Here is a 22,992-nt window from a genome sequence, read left to right on the forward strand (position 1 = left end):
GGTTAGAAAAATAGAGAATGAAAAAGCAAATGAGATAAAATACTAACATTTGGGAAATCTGCATGAAAGGTATATGAGAATTCTTTGTACTACTCCTGCAACTCTTCTGTAAGTCTGAATTTATTTCAGAATAAAAAGTTTTCTTTTTCTTTTTTTTTTTTAAAAGATGACCGGTAAGGGGATCTTAACCCTTGACTTGGTGTTGTCAGCACCACACTCTCCCAAGTGAGCTAACAGGCCATCCCTGTATAGGGATCTGAACCCGTAGCCTTGGTGTTATCAGCACCACACTCTCCCGAGTGAGCCACGGGCCAGCCCTAGAATAAAAAGTTTTCTAAATTAAGCAAGAAAGATGGTCTTGGATGTGAAACTGCATGGATATTTAGGTCAGAAGATAAGGTATATCTAAGTTGAAATCTTGGCTCTGCATCCTAACTAGCTGTGTGACCTCATGCAAGTTACTTAGGCTCTCTGAGCCTTAGAATAGTACTTTCTAAAATAGAGATAATACCACCACCTATGCTTAGTTGTTGTTACATTTGGAATGCCTGGCACATGGGCCCTCAGTAATTATTAAATTTAGAAAGAAACTAAAAAAATTCCTTAACAAGCCTCATCCAAGATCAATTTTATTTATTTATTTGTTTTTAAAGATGACCGGTAAGGGGATCTCAACCCTTGACTTGGTGCTGTCAGCACCACACTCTCTCAAGAGAGCCATGGGCCAGTCCCAATATCAATTTTAGAGAAAGCTTTTTGTCATATCCTCATACAAGTTTACTGCAGAAAGTTCTTTGGAGTTTAACTGCTGAGCATCTGTCAGGGTAGAGAACCAAAGGGCTACTAGCTTCCAGGATTTCCCCTACGTTTCCATTTGTGGGGTGCCCTGTGCGTAACAGATTGCAGCACATTTGTGCTCTCTTCCTGCGACTTAGGCTCGCTAGCATCTTTCAGAGGCTTGGACCAAGTAGGGCCCCTGACTTCATGCAGTGGTAGCTGAAGGCGAAGGCCATGGCAGCAATGGTGTTCTCAGCCATCAACTTTTACTGAGTCTTAGCTACCACATAGATTGTGTTGTACTTACATTACCTCATTTAATCCTCACAGAAGTCCCAGGCAGTTGCACCACCTTTTTAAAGATGAGAGTCAAGGAACTATGGCCAAAATCACATAGCTAGTAAGTGGCAGAGACAAGATTCAGACCCCTGCTGTCTGCTGCCCGAAGCTTGGGTACATTGGCAGTATGCTATGATGCCTCCCTTAGTAGTATCCAATCCCTGTTCCCCCATGCCCCTCTTTTTACCTGTTAAAACCTAGGTTTTGCTATTGATTTCTTCTTTATTTATACACTTTTCTTGCCTGTTTTCTTTGAGAGATAAGTGTGCTAAAAACTAGCTCTATTCACAATTTTGTAATATTTTACTTGTATTTCTAACAATTTAATGGGGTTTTTGTTTTTGTTGTTTTGGCAGTTGGCAGGTAAGGGGATCCAAACCCTTGACCTTGGTGTTATCAGCACCATGCTTTAACCAATTGAGCTAACCAAGCAGCCCTCTAACAATTTTAGAAAAAAATTTTCATCTTGAAGTGTACTTTGAAGAACTGATGATCATCTATCTTGATGGTTTCTTTTATGTTCAACTATTTGGCTGTCAGGCTTGTTAGAGATTCCTTAATTTTCACCAGTCCTGTTTAAAAGCATATGCGCTAGTACAATAGTTCTCAACTCTTACCAAAACATTCATCATATCCCGCCTCCTTTTAAACAAATATATCAGCCTCTTTATTCTCGTAAAATGAAATTTATAAGTACTGTCACATTAGACCCCATAATTTTAGGATCAATATGTATCCTAACTGTAATATAAAAGCAAGTATCTTATAATAAAATGTATTAGTGTTTAGGCATGACTACATGGGAAGATATAATGAAATAAGCACATTCTTGCACTGTTATAGAATCACTATGAGTACAGCACCTATAAATTCAGACTGATAACAGGGATATTGTGTTGATTCAAAGACTATGAGCAGTATTGCCATATGTGACATGAGTTTTTCAAAATAGTGGACAACTCTTGATTCAGTATATCTACTGCATTCCTAGAAATTTCTGTATCTATCAAAACCATGCAAAAAAATAATATTGGTAAGCTGTTTCCAACTAGTTGTATCACTAGTATCAGTACACAGTCTAGCCTTGGTGGTTAAGCATTTTGCATTGCACAACATCCTTGCCAATACTTAGTAATATCTGACATTTTAATTGTTTCTAATATGTTAGATTTGAAGTGCTATCTCAGTAAAGTTTTTCTTTGCATTGCCTGACTACTTATAACTTTGAGTTGAATATCTTTTCATGTATTTATGAACTATGTGTACTTTTTGCCTGTGAAATACTTGTTTATTTCTTTTGCCCGTTTTTCTTTTGGGTTATTTGTCTTTCAGAATTGATTTGTTGAAATTCTTTATATAACCCAAATAGTGATCCTTTGTTGATTGTATGTCATGTTGTGAGTCCTGCACCCCATTGTAAATTAGTGCCTTAGTAGCATGTTCTAAGTTGTTATGAATGTGTGTACATTTATTTGTACTGTATTCTACCTTCAAATTTAATCTCTAATTTCTAATAGGTCTAAATGGAGGCTATCAAGATGAGTTGGTAGATCACCGTTTGACAGAAAGGGAATGGGCTGATGAATGGAAACATCTTGATCATGTAAGGACCTTACAGTGTGTTATTTCCCTAACTCTTTTTTTTTTTAAAGATGACCGGTAAGGGGATCTTAACCCTTGACTTGGTGGTGTCAGCACCACACTCACCCAAGTGAGCCATTGGCTGGCCCCTCTCCCTAACTCTTTATTACTTTTTTTTGGTGACTGGCCCATATGGGGATCCAAACTGGTCACATTGCTGTTGTAACACCACATTCTAACCAGCTGAGCTACCCAGCCAGCCCTCTCTTTATTACTTTTAATTCTTAATATTACCAATAGTAAATGGAGCATGTATGTTTGAAGTGTACATAAACAGAAGCATGGCATCCTTTGCTTTTAATAGGAGCTGGTTTATTGACAATACCCTCAGCTAGAGAGCTACAGAACCATTCCCACATCTTTGTGGTGGGATGAGCACTTCAATTCATAAACTAAGTAAAGTCATGTAGTGTTATGGTTAAAAACAAAGGTTTGTGAGTTCAGGTCCCAGTGTTGTCACTTTCTCTCTTTGTGAGCTCAGCAGGTTGCATCACCTCTTTTAGTTTAAATTTTTATATCTTAAAAATAAAAATGCTGTGTTATTTGAATTCACAGGAGGATTGCAATAATATATACGGTGCTTATCACAGACTGGTGCTTATCACAAGGCTAGGCACATAGGAAGTGTTAAATAAATGGAGCTCTTTCAAATACAAGTGAGAATTAGTACACTGGTACAGAATGTAAACCAAAGTCCTCTTTCCCATTGGAAGAGAGAGTTTCCCCCTCACTAAAAAGGAAAGAAAATATGTAGTGCTTGCTTGAAATTTACATACAGTAGCTTTTCCTCCTTGAGTAATAATTTTCCCAGGTCTTTATTTCTCTGATTGTCTTATTCTCTTATTAAAAATTCTCTTATTAAAAATATCCAACTTTATCAGATGATTTGGTATATTTAGGCAGAAATTTACTGTGGTTTTAACCATAGTCTTTAAAAGACCATGTTATAATGAGACTACATGGCTGTTTCAACCTTAAAGATTCCAAATCCAATTAAATTATGTATGTATATATATGTGTATATTTTACAAGAAACTGTAAGCAAGGCTTTCAAATAGAATCTCGATATTAAACCTATAAAATACTTGAACCTTCATTCTTTATATTGTGTTTACATGTCCTAGATTTTCAATGTTTGTTTGAATTCACTCATTTCATCTCTGCCTGACTTCCTTTCTGGCTCAGGCCCTGAATTGCATTATGGAAATGGTGGAAAAAACACGGCGCTCCATGGCAGTTCTACGGCGCTGTCAGGAATCTGATCGGGAAGAACTCAACTACTGGAAAAGACGATATAATGAAAACACAGACATGAGGAAAACAGGGACCGAGTTGGTCTCCAGGCAACACAGCCCAGGGAGCACAGATTCTCTCAGCAATGGTAAGGAGAGAGTCTGAAGGGAACCCAGAATAAACATCAGCCTTTGGACTTCACCTAATATGGGAAGGAAAGCTTTTTTCTATTCTATTTTAAAGGAAGATGGTGCTAGATTGTGCAGTTAGGGAGACTTGTGATTATGAAGAGTAAATGAGAAAATATGTGATGCATTCACTGCCTTGCATGTTCAAGAAATGTTTCATCCTTGTGGAGAATAAAAATATTTGTGATTTTGTTCTGTCTTTAACTCTCTCTCTCTATATATATGTGTTGAGTGATGATCAAAGGGTGGTGGTTAAATTCAGCCTGGCTCAATGTCCTAGGTACTCTCTTGTCTTCACCCTTATTTCTCACAGTAGCCCTGAAAGCATTCACCTCACCTTCCCTACTCTTTCCCTGAGTTCCTCATCCATGTAATACCACTTATCAACCACTGCCTGGTGGCCTTCTACAAAAGGCTATACTATTGTCTCATCTGGATTATCTCGTCTTGCCTTTTCCCAGCCTGAAGCAACAGAACATGAGCAGCTCTTCTCTCAATCCAGGGTACATGAGGAAGCCACAGTTATTCCCCCAAAAATGTTCCATCACATTCACGTAGTAACTAAAAAGTTGCCCAATCCAAAGGCACAGCTGAGTGGCAGGCCATCTGTGATCAGACTTTGCCCGCCCACCCACTTTCAGTTCCCAAATGTTCACCAGGGAGAATGAATCTCTTCTTATGACAATCCTAGCATGTTCCGTAGAAGATGGCTGTTAGTCTCAAAAAAGACTGCAAGAAAAATTGAGGCAAAGCCACTATTAACATAGCGTGTCCTGACATTGGTCTCTAAAGGATCCCACTCCCCCAACCCCCCTATAGCAGTCAGCAGTAGCTCTTGAGCCAATAATAGACTAGCACCATTATACGAAATCTAGTACAGCAAGACATCAAAGAATACTTAGTTGCAGTATGATTCCTTTCATAAAAACTTCAAAAACAGACAAAGCTAACCTTAGGTCTCCCTCACCATATGAACCCTTGCAAATATTCCGTGTTAAAAGTTGCAAAAACTTCCCTAAATTTCACCAGCCAAACCACACACCTTCCAGCGATGAGTCTGCATGTGAGCAGGTGAGATGGTACAGAGTGCAGAGGGAGCTGTGGTCCTATGCCAGCTGTTTTCCAGCCAGGATGGCAGGTCTTGTTGGTATCATTTAAACATTGCTATGGGCTGGCCATTTAGCTCAGTTGTTTAGAGCGTGATGTTGAAACACAAAGGTCAAGAGTTTGGATCCCCATACCAGCCAGCCACAAAAATAAAATAAAATAAAAAATAAACATTGCTATGCATTACCACTGCCAACCATTCCCACCTTTTGCTTGAGAGGTTAGCAAGGGTGACCATATTTTCTGACTTGCCTGAGACAGTCCCCCCAGTTTGTGCCATCATAATTATTACTAGCATCTCTCTCAGTCTCAAGAATGAGTACAGTTTGCGTAATAAATTGTATTGTCACTCTAGGTTTAGCTCTTCATGGATTCCAGTGTTTCCTTCTGTCAGGTTTCTGAGGGGAAACTATCAGCTGTCTGATATAAGCAGTATCTTTTAGTATCATTACTCATTCATGTTTATTTCTCATATAGTATATGTTCATTTTCATGTAGAAGGAAAGCATAATTCATATCCTAAACCAGTGTGCTATTCAAAATGTGGACCCAAACTACTTTAAAAACCGTTACTGGGCCGGCCCTGTGGCTCACTCAGGAGAGTATGGTGCTGAGAGCGCCGAGGCGGCAGATTCAGATCCTATATAGGGATGGCCGGTGCGCTCACTGGCTGAGCGTGGTGCAGACCACACCGTGCTAAAGGTTGCGATCCCCTTACCAGTCAAAAAAAACCAAAACAAAACAAAAAAAACCCGTTACTGATCTGTGATGATATGAGAAGCTCAAGCCAGGATGTATTGGGCACCGTTTGCATCATCAAGAAAGTCTTACTATGGAAAGAGTCAGTTAAACTGAGCAGTGTTCTTAGAGACATAGTTGTTTTACATTCAGGCATACATTTCTTTTCAAGGACCAATAGCAGCACTTTGAGTAGCACTGTCTTACATTGGGCAGTATTCTTGGGCATAGCAAACACATTCACCAATGACTTTTAAGTAATTAAGTAGTTGGTGTTTTAAAAGTCTTGGGTTATACCGAAACTCCTGCTGGATTGTTATTTTAAGTATTTAGTATTTAAGTGTTTTGGTGACTTGGAGAGAAATTGACTAGAGGCTTTGTATGGTATTATTACTTTTCCCACTTAAAATAATGCAATGTAGGTTTCCCCTGTCTGAAAAGTTTTGTTTCACTATGCTGTATTTTCAGAAACAGATTTTGTTCAGATAACAAGGAATGTATTTTCATATTTTATTTAATGATGCATAAATAAGTGCAAAAACCATAAAGAAAAATAAGAAAATGTGCATCACAAAAGTCAGGGTCATTAGCAGTGTTCTCTTTCTTCATCTGGGGTTTATGGGTGTTTATAATTTTTTATTAAACTGTACATTAATGTTTTTATGAACTTGTTAGCCATCTAATATTTTTTTTTAAAAAAGGAAAGAAACTGACTCAGCCATCAGTTTTTCCTCAGAATGAGAGTCTGAGGAATGGAATATTTTTTAGTAAATAAACATTCGGGGCTCTTCCCTGGAGGTTATGATTTAAGGACCCAAGAATCTGAATATGTATGTTTAGTACATGTTTAATGAGTCCAATAAGCAGGCAAGTTTGGGAAAACTGCCTGCAGTTAAGCCCACAGTAGCCCCATCCACTGTCGCAGGGCTTCAATACCACTTTTTAATGGCATGTGTTAACATTTAAAAGTGACCAAACTCTAGAGGTAAACCTCTAACATTAAAGATGGAGGCTGCAATAAAAAAATCAAAATGGGGGGCTGGTTTATAGAATATGAACTACATGACTCAGCTGTGATTAGCATTTACATAGAGTACTATTAATGTTGACTACTGATGTAGCAGAATTAGGGTATATCTCTGGGGGATGGAGGGAAGGACTTGTAAATGTGTGTGGTGGGAGGTGGGGGGGTACGTGATGACAAGTCAGTAGATGATGCCTGCAACTGAAAAATCAAGATTTAGCACTAGAGGGCTGGCCAGTTGGCTCAGCTGGTTGGATTGCAGCCTTCTAACACCAAAGTCAAGGATTCGGTTCCCCATACCAGCCAGCCACCAAAAAAAAAAATGTAGCGGTAGAAGAATCAGTTTGAAAAGTTGAAAATGATCACCTCTGGGGTGAGGAAATGGGTGGGGCACCACCATTTTTCCTAACAAGCCTTGTAGAACTCTTGGACTCTTTAACTGTCTGCTCACATGACCTTGGTTAATATAAAAACAAATTTTTTTTTTTTTAAAGATGACTGGTAAGGGGATCTTAACCCTTGACTTGGTGTTGTCAGCACTACACTCTCCCAAGTGAGCCATGGGCTGGCCCTAAAATCAAAATTTAAAAAATTTTTTTAATATTCTTTATTTTTGTTTAAAATTTTTAAAAAATTTTCTCTTTCATGAATCAATGATGCTAAAGCAGGAGGCACCAACAGTGATGCAAACCTGAAGGCAAAATTTCTGTTTGTGAAAACAGCTTGTAAAAATCGTTCATTCTATTAAACATTGCCGCATTCTCACTGACCCAATGAAAGTGCATTAAAGACTGGCATTATTCCTATCATTGAACTTCTAGTAGTAATTTAATAAAAATTTAATAAAATGTGTTAAATACTTTTTACTACTTTTTAATTTCTGCTTTAAAAAATCCCATTTTTTAAAAGAGAAAATATACACTTTGCCATTGTTACAATATGATCTGCAGAGATGATGCTCCTACTGTGGTTTGCAAGACCTCAACCGTGAAACGGAAATGGTGGGTTCTCAGCTAGGCACTTTTCTTCAGTGCTTAACCCTGGATGCCCATGAGAACCTACCTGAGAACCTTGGGAAAACTCCTGAAGCCCTGGCCCCACTTCCACAGATCCTGATTTGATTGGTCTGAGGGTGGGACCTGGCTTGACAACCATTACTTTATGTGCATTATCATTTAATTCTCAGAGCCACCTCATGACGGTTAGATATGTTCTTTAAAGTCGATGAAACTGCATGGCTCATTGTGAGAAATACAGAAACATAAAGAATTTAATAGTTCATCATCCTACACTGAAGAATTTTGAAATGTAGCTGAGAATGCTGTTACAATTACAATACTGTATTACAATATGGTTTCTTTAAAAATATAATTTCAGATACCGAGCATGTTCTCACATTAAAGATTTCATAAACATAATTTTAATGACTACATAATATTCTGTCATATAAATATACTGTAATTTCCTTAAGCTGTTTCTGTTGTTGATCATTTAAGGTTTTTGGTTGTTTTTTTACTTTTTATTTTTATTTTGTTTTGTTTTATTTGACAGCTGGCTAGTACAGGGATCCAAACCCTTGACCTTACTTTGTTTTTTAATGAGTGATACAGTATTTAAAATTTTTTTATGTGAGGCTTTTCAAACATCTTGCATTTTTCCTTTAGGATATATTCTTAGCTATAAAATTAGTGGGTCGTGGGATATAGGCATTTTTGTTAATTCTTGGTTTGTTTTGATGGATAGGATAGCTAATATTTGTAGGGTCAAATCTGTCATTTTCTTTCATGTTTTATTCCTGGACCTTGCTCCCCACCCAAGGTACAATAAATTTCATCTATATTTTACTCAAGTTTGTGTGTTTGGCTATTAGCTATCTAACTTAAAATTTTCCAAATAGTTTAAATTGTCTTACCATCATTCTTTATCTGTTGAAATGACATAATTATCATATACTACATTTTGTTAAATACTTCAGTCTGGGGCTCAGTTGGCTCAATTAGCTCAGTTGGTTAGAGCATGGTGCTGACAACAACAGGTCAGTGGTGCAGATCCCCCTACTGGCCAGCCACCAAATGAATGAATGACTGAATGAATGCTTCAGTCTGTTTCCATCTCTGACCTTTCTGATAATAATAGTTATCACACTTCATAAAAATAGCTATGTGGGCATTTACTGTGTTTCAGCCAGTGCTAAGCCTTTTGCATATAAAAGTACCTGTTGAGATACGAGGACTACTATTATATTGTTTTACAGATGGCAAAATCGAGGCTTAAATAAATTAAAAACTCGAAACTTGGCCAAAGTTGGTCATATAGCTAGTATGTCAGGATTGGAAGTATGGTATTTGGATTGCAGAACCAGCACACTCTTAGCAATTATGTCATACTGCTTCCCAATATAATATCAAACTTTAAATTATTATTGCTTTAAAATGGTAATAGATCCACTTCATTTTCGTGGGTATTTTAATTTGTTCTGAAATGGAAAATTTTTTTTTTTTTTGGCAGCTGGTGGGTCCGGGGATCTGAACCCTTGAACTATGTGTTATCATTACCACACTCTAACCAACTCTCAAATTTTAAAAAATTAATTGCATTGTAAAAAGGTCAAGGCTGTCTGGTTAGCTCAGTTGGTTAGAGCATGGTGCTGTACTACCATACCAGCCAGCCACACACACACACACAAAAAGTCAAGCAATACAGTAACGTGTAAAAGTAAATTGTGAAAATACTGCCTCCCCACACACACACACTTTTTCCTATAGGCTTACTTATTAAATTGGTATATACTTATAGAATTTTCTATGTACATATTTAAAGATAATTTTTGCCAATTTTTAATTTTAAGATTTTCAAATATATAGAAATGTTGAAAGAGCACAGTGAACACTCATGTGCACTTTACCTGGATTCACCAGTTTTTCACTTTTTGCCACATTTGCTTTAATTATAGATGGATAGAAAAGTAAGTACAATCTCCTCCCTGTCTTAGTTCTTTTTCTGTTGCTAATAGAAGAATACCTGAAACTGGGTAATTTATAAAGAAGCAAAATTTGTTTCTTACAGTTCTGGAGGCTGGAAGTCCAAGGTCAAGGTGCTGCATTTGGGAAGGGTCTTCTTGCTGGTGGGGACTGTCTGCAGAGTCCCGAGGTGGTACAGAGCATCACATGGCAAGGGGGCTGAGTGTGCTAGCTCTGGTCTCTCTTCCTCTTTTCATAAAGCCACCAGTTCTACTCCCATGATAACTCGTTAATCCATTAACCCATTAATCGGTCAATGGATTAATCCATTCTTGAGGGCAGAACCCTCATGACCCAATCACTTCTTAAAGGCCCCACCTTCTCAATACTGCCACATTTGGGAATTAAGTTTCAACACGAGTTTTGGTAGGTAGAGGCCATATTTGAGCTATAGCACCCCAAAACCATCATGACACTCATTCTTAAATGCTTCATCCCACTTCTCCTAAGAAGTAATAAGCATTCTCCTATATAATCACAATACCATTAGCGCCCCCATTTCTGATCCATTTGTTTGCATATCTGTCTGGCCTTTGATTACAATAGCCTCTGAGACCCTAGTTTTCTTAGTGAACCAGTTGAAAATCTTAACTTATGTCTCCTTTGAGTTTAGAGACGTAAAAACAGTTATTCTGGCTTCTAGAAATACCATGAAAATGTCCCTAGCTTCCAGGCTGACATGAGTAAGCTGAGGCATTCCTGTACATCTCACCTTTTACTCTGTCAGAAAAATAAAATATTGAGGACTGGGCAGATGCAAAAGATATGGCCAAGGGGATGCTGATGACTGAAGCAAGGTGGCTTTTCCTCGGTTGGTCAAAGCTTCCTTACATCCCCAGAAGTAAACAAGTGTTTCTTCTGTCCTTTAACAGTAGGCGATGGCTTATGTATGTACTGACACCCTTTTTCCCACTGGTTTTTCTTATTTAAGACTCAGTTGAAATTGATTCACTACCTGTTCCTTAGCTTGTGTTCGTTCCTTTGGCTATTCCAGTCCTAGATTTTTTCTCTGTGTTTATTTTATGGATCATATACTTAAGTTTCTAGGTGTTTCACAGATGGCCCCATGAGTCAGCAACCTCATCTATGTTAAAGAGAGCCCTTCAGTTTTCTTTTTATTATCAATGGTGATGGCACTTCCTAGAGAACCCAGTCTTACAAAAAGTAATAATACTGTCAAAATTTTAAATTTATTAACCTGTACAGTGCTCCCTTTTGGGGTGATAAAAATGTTCTTAAACTACTAGATAGTGGTTATGGTTGCACAACATTGTGATTGTACTAAATGTCATTGAACTACACTCTTTAAAATAGTAAATTTTGGGCCGAGCCCGTGGCGCAGTTGGTAGAGTGCTGCGCTGGCAGCGCGGCGATGCTCCCGCCGCGGGTTCGGATCCTATATAGGACTGACCGGTGCACTCACTGGCTGAGTGCCGGTCACGAAAAAACGACAAAAAAAAAAAAAAAAAAAAAAAAAATAGTAAATTTTATGTGTATTTTACACAATTTTTTTTAAAGCTCAGAGAAAGTATTATCTGGTGCTGACATTAAATTACCTCAATTGGGGTCTGGCCAGTTAGCAATTGGTTAGAGCATGGTGTTTTAACACCAGGGTCAAAGATTTGGATCCCCGTACACGCCAGCTGCCATAAATGAATGAATGAATGAATGAATGAATAAATAATAAAACAAACAAACAAACTTAATTAGGTTTTGTACTTTTTTAGCAGTGGAACTATTTCCTATAAAATATTTATGTATAATTTTTTTTTTTTGGCTGCTAGTCAGTACAGGGATCTGAACCCTTGAGCCTGGTGTTATACCACACACTCTAACCAACTGAGCTCTCTGGCCAGCCCTATATTTTCCAATATAATCACAGTAAATATATATGAGAAGTCACTCTCAACCTCTGGGTCCTTGCCAGCAAACCCCTGAAGTGCCTCTTTGAGATACATTTTGAAGTACACTATTTCAGATCAGAGTATTTTCTTGACTACTTACTGTTCATTTTTAGTTGAGTTTATAAGCATTTTAAGTAACTTCAAAGGAAACCACCTTAAATCACATACAGGGGTTCAGAGTTGCCAAGAAACAAAAGCTGTACTTCCCGATGTATCTGCAGAGCAGGGCCAGAGACCTGTGCATGGTGGAGACAGTTAAATTAGACATGGACACAAACACACACATGTACACATAAGTATCTGTGTGTGCTTATATTTGTATTTTAGGGAGTTAAAAACTCATTGTACATGTTTATGGGGGGGCAACTAGGATATATAAATAAGTAAAAAGAAGAAACTGAAGATAACTTTTAATGTTTTAAAACCAGAAAATAAGTGTACTGTTTTATAATCTGATTTGAACCATTATCAGAATATTTTTTGCACTAAGTGAACATACACGTTTGAGTCTTTCTAAGCAGTGAGTGAGAAGTCTGATAAAAACTTTTATAAAAATAGCACTGCTTATGATACAGCCTCTGACTCTATGCTCTTTATCTCTCTTCTTCAGATTCTCAGCGGGAATTCAACAGTAGGCCAGGCACAGGATACGTACCTGTGGAGTTCTGGAAGAAAACGGGTATGTCTGTCTGTTCATAGGTTGCATGTACTCACTAGTTTGTGCGAGCAGGGAACACATATTGGGAGAAAGGTTGGGAACTGGGTCCCTTGATTATCTAGTAACTTCCCCCTCATAGAGCTCTAGGCTCCTGCCTCTCCCCCTCAGCTTGTCCTGCGTATCTCCTGGACTGCCCATCATGTTTCCTTTGTAGGTCAGGAGTTTGGAATGGCTCCTTCCAGCCCCTTTCACACCCTTCTGGGTCAGGTCACACTGAGGCATTAAGTAACCGGCTCTTCCCCCCCTATTGATAGGCCCTGTTTCTGGGCCTGTATCTGGATTCATTTCTACCTGATCTCTTCACTAGCATCTACACACACTGTGTCCACACTGTTACCACATTTTCACCTATACCGTCCTTTGCTTAGTCAAGACTGTTCTTGATAGGCCTCATTTTCTACAAGAATAAAGGAGGGTGGGGACTGACTGTTCTGGTGAGATAGAGGATGAAAGTAACCTCACATCACTAATGTCACCCTTATCCAAATACTAGCCTTCCTTTCCTTCTTGCCTCCCCTTCCCAGTGACATTTTTAAAAATCCAATACAATTGTTGGTTTTATTCCTTTTTTTTTTTTTTTTTTTTTGGCAGCTGGCTGGTACAGGAATCTGAAGGTTTTCTTCCTAAGATAAAACTTATTTCTACAAAAAATTTCAGTACCTATATTCAAGAGTGTTGAGCAATAATAAATGGACGAAAGACATGAACAGACAAATATTATGCTATGAGAAATACAAATACACATATTACAAAATGTTTTTCCTCACTAGTAATCAGGAAAGTGTAGGCTAAAGCAACCCGGATAAATTAGCCCCCCAAAGTCTTTAACACCCAATTATTGACACAATTTTAGAGGATCTTGTTGATGACACTAAATAATTCATCAGAGGTTTATGTAAGGAAATGTTACCAACAGTGAGTACATACAGATTCTTAGAATCATTCCTTACTTTTATGTTTTTGAATGCTTCTTTTCAAAAGCAAATGATTCAGACTTAAACACAAGTTGTTAAAGAAGTAACAGGAGAGGCAATCTGGAAAATGCCCAAATTATCCACAAATAGTTATGTTGATTTATGGCTTGATACCACAACAAATTATTTTACCATTAAAAACTATTTTGAAAACTACATGTAATTTGGAAAAAATCTTTGCAGTTGTTAAATGGGAAAATGAATATTAACAAGAAGTGGAATGGAGTTGTGGGAAATGAAGATAATCATAAGGTAGAAAGAAAGATTACCATGTATAAGATCCCCTTAAAACTAGTGACTCTACTTACCTTTTGTTAACTTTGGTTTAGAGCCCAGCTTTGGTGTTGGATCACCTAGATTTGAGTCCTTGCTTTGCTACAGTACCATCTCTGACCTTAGATGACCTCCAGTAAGATAGTTATCCAAAGTGATTCTTACTGATTCATTCTTACTTATTGATTCATCCTTAAACTGAGAGGATAAAATGTACCTGAGAGCATCGTTATGTTGGCTCAATAAGAGGCATCTAATAAGAGGCATATGAAGGGTAGCTGTGGCCACAATGGACTTATGCGGACACCAGAGTAAAAGGAGCATGGAGTCCTTGGCCTTTGGAGTGAAGACTTTTTCTTAAGGCTAGAGCAATTAGATGGAAAATACTAGCATAGCAGCCTAGAACCCTCTATTTAAGCTTCCTTTGAAGGGCCAGCCTGTGGCCCTCTTGGGAGAGTGTGGTGCTGATAACACCAAGGCCATGGGTTCGGATCCCTACATAGGGATGGCTGGTTAGCTCACTTGGGAGAACGTGGTGCTGACAACACCAAGTCAAGGGTTAAGATCCCCTTATCAGTCATCTTTTTAAAAAATAAAAAATAAAAATTTCCTTTGAGCATGGGACATTTGCAAGAGCCAAGCTGTAAGGTAGTTTCCTTAGGCTAATGGTTTGTCTAGTCTTGTGGATTCACGTGAGAAGTCATTTACATTGGGGCTTCACATTCTCATTCTCCTTGGACTGAGGCTCAGATGCAGTGAATGCGTTATTTGGAGTGTCTACCCTATCAAAACCAAGCAGGGCAGTGGGGATGGGAAGGCGTGATCAGGAACCACGTAGGGTGATGGTGACTGGACAGGGTTTAGAAGCCCAGGGCTCCTTACAATCTGCCCAAATCTCTGTCTTCAGCCCATGTTTCTCTACTAAGCTCAGTCTTACATGCCTTTTTTATTTTCTTTGGCAGCTGGTTGGTACGAGGAACCAAACCGTTGACCTTGGTCTTACAAGGCTGAGCTCTAACCAGCTGAGCTAATCAGCCAGCCTGTCTTGTATGTCTAAAACTTCCTCTTTGTCACTTACACCCGGATGCCCCAGGGGTGCCTCAACCTTCTCACTTGCCTCCACACCAGCTTTTTGCAAATTACCCATTTCATTGTGTAGCACTACCATGCTTCTCCTTTACCTCCACATCCAGACACTTCAGTGCTACCAACCTCCTTCTGGTTCATTCCCTCCATGGTGCCACTTGCTCCTGCCTAAATTCAGAGTCCCTTCTATCATCTGGGTCATTGCCCCTGCCTCCCAATTGCTATCTCTGTCTTCAGTCTTTTCTCCTCGCATAGAACCCTTTAGGGGTTTCAAACTTCCTTTAGAAAAAAAAGCCAAATTTTTTAGCTTGACATGCAAGACTTTCCAAAAACTCATTACCACGCACTACCTCAACCAAAACACATTTATTTGATCCTCCCCTGCCCCTTGTAGTGCTGACCACTTTTTTCCTTGGAGTTCTTATCTCTTATATTGGCATATGATGGCACCTAAACTACCTTTCTACTTGGTCACAAACAGTAAAGGGAGTATGGACTATGTCTAGACACCTGTCTGTCCCAGCCCTAGCATAGTGCCCTTGTCTGTCTGCACACCCAACAAACAATTGCAGGGATGGACAGTTAACTGTAAGGACAAAAGCGAATGTATGTATCATATGTTTAGCCCCGTGTATTTTTAGAAGAGTCATCTTGTTTCAGCTCTGTCCCTTAGAAATTCTGTGGGGTGGAGGGAAACGATTTCTCGGCCAGTTGATTTTACTGTCACTTTCTTCTAGAAGAAGCTGTGAATAAGGTGAAAATTCAGGCCATGTCAGAAGTACAGAAGGCTGTCGCTGAGGCAGAGCAGAAAGCTTTTGAAGTGATTGCAACAGAGAGAGCTCGAATGGAGCAAACCATAGCAGATGTCAAACGGCAGGCTGCAGAGGATGCCTTCCTCGTCATCAATGAGCAAGAGGAGTCAACGGAGGTCAGAACTCTGTTAGTCCTGGGGGCCGGGATGAGGCAGCAGGAGTGACCAGGCCCACTGCTTTTCTCTCATGTGCTGGGCAGTATGGCTTGAACAGTCTAATCTTGAACTAGATGGTTACAGTTTTTATCCAGTACCTGAAGAGTTTTGTTTCTTACTCTGAGTCTCACTTGGGACACACCAAGACAGTAAATTATTATTATTTTTGTGTGTGTGTGTGTGTGTGTCTGTGTGTGTGTCTGTGTGTGTCTGTGTGTGTCTGTGTAAGTGTGTCTGTGTGTGTGTGTGTTTTGGCGGCTGGCTGGTATGGGGATCCGAACCCATGACCTTGGTGTTAGAAGGCTGCACTCTCACCAACTGAACTAACTGGCCAGCTCCAAGATAGTAAATTTTTATATTATAGTCTGATATATATTGGCTTGTTATATTGGTTTAAATTTTGAAAACTCATCCTAAAGAAAGTTTATGTAATTGCATGATAATGATGATCAACTAACTGAGTGGGCTTACTGTGTGCCAGACCCCCCAGCTAAGCATGTGTATTTTGTTGGTCCTCACAATGCTCCTACAAGGTAGGTACTGTTGGATCTCTAATTTACAGATGAGGAAACTGGCTCAAGGAATTTAACTGACATAATCCCACAGTGCCCAAGCCAAGGCACAGGAGCAAGGAAGTGTGGGCTCCTGAAGCACCTAGTCTCATTACGAGTAAGATCGCTTTTTTGTGGATTGAAGTGACAGATCGGGTAGACCTCCCCAGCTGCTGGGGAACTGGGGCCCAGGACTTGGTGGTGCTTCTATACAAGGAATTTGTGTACTATGATGAGGAAAAAAATGAAAAAAATGAAAAGAAAGTGTATGACAAAAAAAACATTGTAACAGTCCTGATAGTCCTTGTGAACTTAATGACATTTTTCTGTGACTTTCTGGCTTTCATTTTAGTCATTTTTCAGCTTTAAAACAAGAAACAAGCCTGTTTCTTTCCTTTTTTTTTTTTTTTTTAAAGATGACCGGTAAGGGGATCTTCATCCTTGACTTGGTGTTGTCAGCACCACACTCTCCCAGTGAGCTAACCAGCCATCCCTATACAGGATCCAAATCCGTGGCCTTGGTGTTATCAGCACCACACTCTCTTGAGTGAGCCACAGGCCGGCCCAAAACAAGCCTGTTTCTCTATGTAGGCAGATCACATCTACTGGTTGGGAGATTATCTGTCTTTGGGACATTTCCTGAAGTTAAAAAAACTTTTTTTTTTTTTTTTTAAGCAAACTACATAAATTTTCTTTTCTCATCATATTTAAGTGATCCATTTCAATTTAGCAGTGCCAAGCATGACGATGTGAAGATGAAAATGCCTAAACATCATGTGGCCACCACAGAGCACATGGCAAAACTCCTTATTGTAGCATTACAATGAATGAACTGTGAGAAAAAATAACTTTATCCACCCCCTTTTCCTTCTCCCCTCCTACTTTTTCTTTAGAATTGTTTTTGAGCACTGATATATCTATTTCTGTTCTCTGTGTTTAACTCTGTATCTCTAGCCATCCATGTCAATATATATATTTACCTATATTTATCTTTTATATCCTTGTTTCTCTTTAACTGTCTATCCACAGAGGAATATAGCTTTTGACTAAGAGCATGAGTTGTGGATCTGGACTGCTTAGGTTTAAATCCCACATTTGTATCCATTTATAGGGTTGTGCTTTTAAGGAATTGTAATTTTAAACAATGTACAAAGTGGCCTGTAAGATAGGTGCATCTATCCCAGCAAACCTGCTTTCCGAAATAGGGAAGGGGTGGAGGGCCTAAGCTTTGGGGATATTTGAAATGGGCCAGAAGGGCTGATTCCCCTCTGTTTCGTCCAGAAAATTCTCCTTGAAGTTTAGCAGATATCCCTGGAGTTTCCTGTTCATCTTACAAAGGCAGTTTGGTATGAGGCAAGGAACCCAGGACTGGAGGTTAGGAACTCTGGGTTCCAGTCCCAATTCCCCCTTAGACTGGCAGTGTACCTTTAAAGGAGTCAGTTTCCTTCTCTGTACATTGGGTGTAGCAGCCCGTGTCCTGTTTGATAGTTTTTAGAATGAGAGAAAATTAGATCATGGTTGTGGAAGTGCTTTTAAACTGCAATGCACTGTGCAGATGGGAAGGATTTTGTTATGTTGTTAATTAGTGTGTAAGCTGTGGCAGCTCCTACTCGTGCAGAACATGTTGTTGCTTCCTTTGAAGCCAGACCCAAGCATCTCCCCTATAATACCTAGGGGTGGAGGGGTGAGGTGAGAAGTCCCCTTATCTCTGCCTCAGGGCATGTTCTGTACCCAGCCTGGATTTCCTGGCAAAGATAGTAGGCTAGCAATTGATGTTAAAAAGGGCAGTCATTTCTCCTTTGGGCCAGATTTGCAATAATGTCAGGGAGGTCTTGGATGAATCCCAGGGATTTTGACAAGACCCAGGTAGTTCTGATACTGGTGGGCCCTGGGCCACACTTGGAATAAAACTAGCATAAACTGATGGCCCTTCCTTGACAAAGGAAATTCTGGAATCATATTTCTAAATTACCTGGCCAGTCATTAGAAGGTTTCTAACCATTCCCCATTAACTACAGAGGACTATTTGGCTAAGTCTGTTGCTCCACCTTTGAGGAATGCTGACTTGAAGGGTGACTACAAAAACAATTTATCTTATGTTGGGAAAAAAGAAAAAGAAAAAGCTACCCCCTAGTTAAGTCAGGGAAAAGCCAAAGAGAAAGAGAATATAAAACTCTTGGGCTGGCCAGTTAGCTCAGTTGGTTGGAGAGTAGCCTTGTAACAACAGCGTCATGGGTTTGGATCCCCATACCAGCCAGTCACAAAAAATAAAGGCCACTAAAAAAACTTCTCCTTTTCACCCCTGGCTGCTATGACACTAACCACATTGTTCTTGTGTTTCTATGATCCTGCCTTAGTGAGAGGCTGTTTATCTTGTTTTACTGTGTTTCATAAGTAATTTTTTTTAAATGACAGCCAAGATGAAAGTACCAGTGGTTTCATACTCTGCTCCAGTTCTGAGATGTCCTTGCAGACTTTGACAGAGGGATAGAGGCACTCCTGTTCTTTTGGAGGCACAACCCTTGGCTTGTGTTTCCACAGCAGCCCCATGTAGGCAGCAACTGAGTTCTTGCCAGCAAGAACATCTGCCAGAGCATTGTTTGGAGTCAGCCTATCAGACTCCAAAGTATGAATCTCTGGAATGCAGTTTGCTTGAGGATCTGTAAATGTACCCTAAGAATTACTTCTGTTCCCTATTTTGGTCCTCTGCTGTTGGTGTTGGCAAGTTTTGACAATCCCTAGAGTGTATTTCCTGAAGAGCCTGTTGTGTTAGAAGGGAATGTGCAGTCTTTTCTGATGCTCTTTGAAACTAAACTTATACATTAAGTACCATGGAGTCAGGAGGTTCGCGTTCCAGGCTCTGCAAAGCCACTCAATCATTTCATAACCCTAGGCAAGTTTGCCCCAGTGGCCCTCAGTTTTCCCATCTATACAGTGAAAAGGTAGACTAGACGGCCCCAAGGTCCTTTTCACTACTTGTCTGCTATTTTATACCTTAGGAGCAAGTGTCCTCATTTCATTGGGGTGGTGCCTTTCTCCTCTGAGTGGTGCCACAGGCAGGCCTTGTGCCTGGCTTCTGCCACCCTCAAGTACTTGTGGGTGGGGAAGATGAGGGGGCAGCAGGCTGGCTGCCAGACCCTTCAGTGGGTCCGGAAGACCTCAGGTGCAGAACACTCAAGTGTCATTCAGGGAGTCGTCATGGGGCGTACAGTAGGAAGGTGCTACGGGGCAAGTGCTGAGAGCTGCATGTTCTTTATGATCCTGCTCTTCCTTCTTAGCCGCTTGGAAGAAATGGAAAGTTGTCTGTTCAGAGACTGTTTCTCCTGCTTCGTTCATGGCTGCTACTTCAGCTCTCACCAAGCCTCACTTGGTTCATATCCTCTGTAATAGAATTAGTACCTTCTCAACAGGTGAACTTTCCCTCGGGGGTTCCTGCTAACCCCACCCGTACCTCCCCACTACCACCTCAAGAAAGTGCAAGAAGTAGTAAGAGAACTCCCTCACCTAGACTAGGGGACTCTGAGTTCTGAGGTATTGTAGGTGGCTCCTGAGACCAAGCCAGAGTATGTCCATGATAAGATAAGACCCACAGTGGAACAAAAACAGGCACAGGGGACAGAGGGAAGTGGCACAACTGCCTGTCCTCCTGCTCTCCCATCCTGCTTCCCTGGCAGTGACTTTCTTAAAAAGATCAGTTATTGCCTGTACTCCTTTAAAAGTCTTCGTTAAAGGATTAGGTATTGTCAGTAAAAATGATGAAGATTGTTCCTCCATTGGAAGAAGTGAGAGAAAATTGTTATCAAAGCACACATGTGCGTGTGTGGTCTTATGATAGAGAGCTGTGGTGGGGGACCCTGGGACAGAGTTTGGTTTGGTCTCTGATGATTAATATATGACTCAGAATGATGAGTCCGTGCCTTAAGCAGGAGATGGGGACTGCCACCTGCCCTGTGCTGGTGCTGTGCAAAGTATTTTCACATGCATTCCTCATGTCTGTCCCCGTCAGCCTGTGAACAAGGAGTTTCACTATTTTACAGATGAAAGAAACTCAGAAAGAGGGAGTATACCACAGGTAAACAGGTAGCAGTAGACGCAGGACTGAGCCACAGGAATGTGTAGCTCCAAAGCCTCGTGCCCTACCATATGGGTGACAAGTGACAAGCCTGTCCCCTGAGATCCCAGCAACCACTAACTGATGCCTCTGTCTTGCAGAACTGCTGGAACTGTGGGCGCAAAGCCAGTGAGACCTGCAGTGGCTGCAATATTGCACGGTACTGTGGCTCTTTCTGCCAACATAAGGACTGGGAGCGACACCACCGCCTCTGCGGCCAGAACCTGCACGGTCAGAGTCCCCACAGCCAGAGCCGATCACTGCTTCCTGGAGGGAGGGGCTCCTCGGCCAGGTCTGCTGACTGCAGTGTGCCCAGCCCAGCCCTGGACAAGACCTCGGCCACCACCTCACGTTCCTCAACACCTGCCTCTGTGACAGCCATTGACACCAACGGACTCTGAGCCCCAGACTCCACTTGTCCTGGTGACCAGTCGACACAACAGAACACTTGCACCAGGGGATTGAGTGTTGGAACTGGTGCAAGTAGCTGTTGGCTCATCAGCAAGAAATGAAATGGAGGCGGAAGAGTCAAGCCTGATAAATAGCACCCCACAGCCTCTCTAGGCACTTGCCGTCTGTGTCCCTGGTGGAACTTGTGTGCCATTATCTCTGCACACAAGCAGCTGGCCTGAGCTGCCTCCTCCACAGCTTTCCTGGTTTGTTTCTCTCCCAACCGAAGCTGGCTTAGCCAGTCCCTTTTCAGTGTAGACCACCAGCTACCCTCCCTGAGTCAGCAGACTGTTGAATGTACCCAGCCAGGCTGGAGGCAGCTCAGCTTGCCCATGCACTGTCTCCCAGTCCGTCCACAGTCTTCACGTGGCACAAGCATGGAGGCTGGAAGCAGGCTGTGGAGGAGGCCCCCCTTGGGCTGGGAGTGTTCCCCTGAACAGCTCCTTGAGCCCCATTTCCACCTGTAGCAGGTGACACTGATAGGCCTCATGGGAACTTGGGTAGGCAAAAAGTGGCACACAGGACTCCCTCCTCAACCCTGCTATTCAGACTTAAGATGCTCAGAAACAACAGGAAACAAATCACCATTTCAATAAAAGCACCCATAATAAGAAAAAATAAATAAAACTGCCACCAAGCATCACAGATCATTTTGGACAAGACTTTCCAACCTGACTCACTAGTTTGGGACCCATTTTTTCTCTCTCATTTGATTTTTCTTGTGCAGAAAATAGTTTTCAGTGCATGGATTGGTCTGAGAGACAGTGAGACTCCATTGTGGATAGTCTGTTCTCTCTGAGCATGTGGGCCAAACTAGTATGGTCAAATTAATGAATGGATCATCTCTTGGAAATGCAGAACCTTCTGCCACCACTTGGCTGTTTGCACAGTCATCTTGTCCTGTGTCCTTTTATCTCTCAGACCACACTTGTCTGGATCACGGTGGGCATCTTCTGCCTGTAGGCTCTATTGGCACTTGTTAAGCTGTAGTTGTCCTACTGGATGTGCTAAGTTGTGTTGGTAGGACTTGCCCCGCCTGTCAAGGCCTGGTCTCCTCTAACAGCCCTCCTGGACCTGAAAGAATTCTTCCAACTTCATAGTTTTAGGTCATTATACCCACTATCAGGTATACAATCTCAGTTTCCTTTCTCTTGTGTTTTCCATTTGATACCTTCCCTCTCTGAGTGCTGAAAGGTTTTGTGAAATGGGAGAGCCATTTTGGGAGAGCCTGACCAATTTTTCTGCCCATCTAAAGGGAGTTTTCCAGGTGCTTACATGGCTCTCCAAACATGGCAACACCTGAACCCCTTTCAACATATTAGGAAATGCCTCGTGCATTCTTCTCTGCCATTTGGGTTTTGTTGGGAGCCCAAGGACCCTCACCCTCCCACCCTCCACCTCTGAGCCTCCAGCATCTTCTCACCCTCTGGAATCAATTGGGGTGAGTTAGTTGGTCCTACTCCAGCTGGCTTTGAAAGCCCAGGTTTATATTGTCACCTTCTGTGCACTGACCAGAGTGTGAAATAAAAGCTCTTGGTCCCATAAAGGTACAGGGATTGACACGGGGTGTTGTCCTTGCATATAGGTATTATCTTACTTTAAGAACTTTAAGTCCCTTATTTACCTTAACAAAGGAATCAATCTTACAAAGAAACTCTGTACAAGTCACCTTTAAAATACCTAGATTTCCATTGCATGAAGTATGGCATAACCATCGAAAGAATAACAGAGAATATATGCTTTACTGTGGAACACGTAAGACCCACTGTTTTTGATGAACCGAATATATTGGGTGTCTCCCCACCCCTATCTGCCTTCTAAAACCTCAGCAGTTGGTGGGGCAGCCTGACTTTAACAGGGATGGAGTCAGTACCCCAGACAGTTCACCTGT

The 22,992-nt window shown here is 40.9% G+C and overlaps 1 protein-coding gene across 6 annotated transcripts in view; it reads left to right on the plus strand.

Annotated features, from left to right (window-relative positions):
- CBFA2T2 (CBFA2/RUNX1 partner transcriptional co-repressor 2) overlaps positions 1 to 21,990 on the plus strand; it is a 137,869-nt gene extending 115,879 nt beyond the window's left edge. For 5 of the 6 annotated variants that reach the window (XM_063090545.1, XM_063090535.1, XM_063090553.1 and 2 more), the window contains 5 exons: positions 2,634 to 2,719; positions 3,943 to 4,138; positions 12,582 to 12,650; positions 15,760 to 15,950; positions 20,753 to 21,990. In XM_063090545.1, the coding sequence (XP_062946615.1) occupies positions 2,634 to 2,719; positions 3,943 to 4,138; positions 12,582 to 12,650; positions 15,760 to 15,950; positions 20,753 to 21,052 (842 nt within the window). In that variant the 3' untranslated portion in view covers positions 21,053 to 21,990. The remainder of the gene's footprint in view (positions 1 to 2,633; positions 2,720 to 3,942; positions 4,139 to 12,581; positions 12,651 to 15,759; positions 15,951 to 20,752) is intronic. The other variant, XM_063090527.1, reaches the window with a different exon arrangement.
- The last annotated feature ends 1,002 nt before the right edge of the window (positions 21,991 to 22,992 follow it).

Source organism: Cynocephalus volans, chromosome 1 (genome assembly GCF_027409185.1).
Source record: "Cynocephalus volans isolate mCynVol1 chromosome 1, mCynVol1.pri, whole genome shotgun sequence".
NCBI classification, from domain to species: domain Eukaryota; kingdom Metazoa; phylum Chordata; class Mammalia; order Dermoptera; family Cynocephalidae; genus Cynocephalus; species Cynocephalus volans.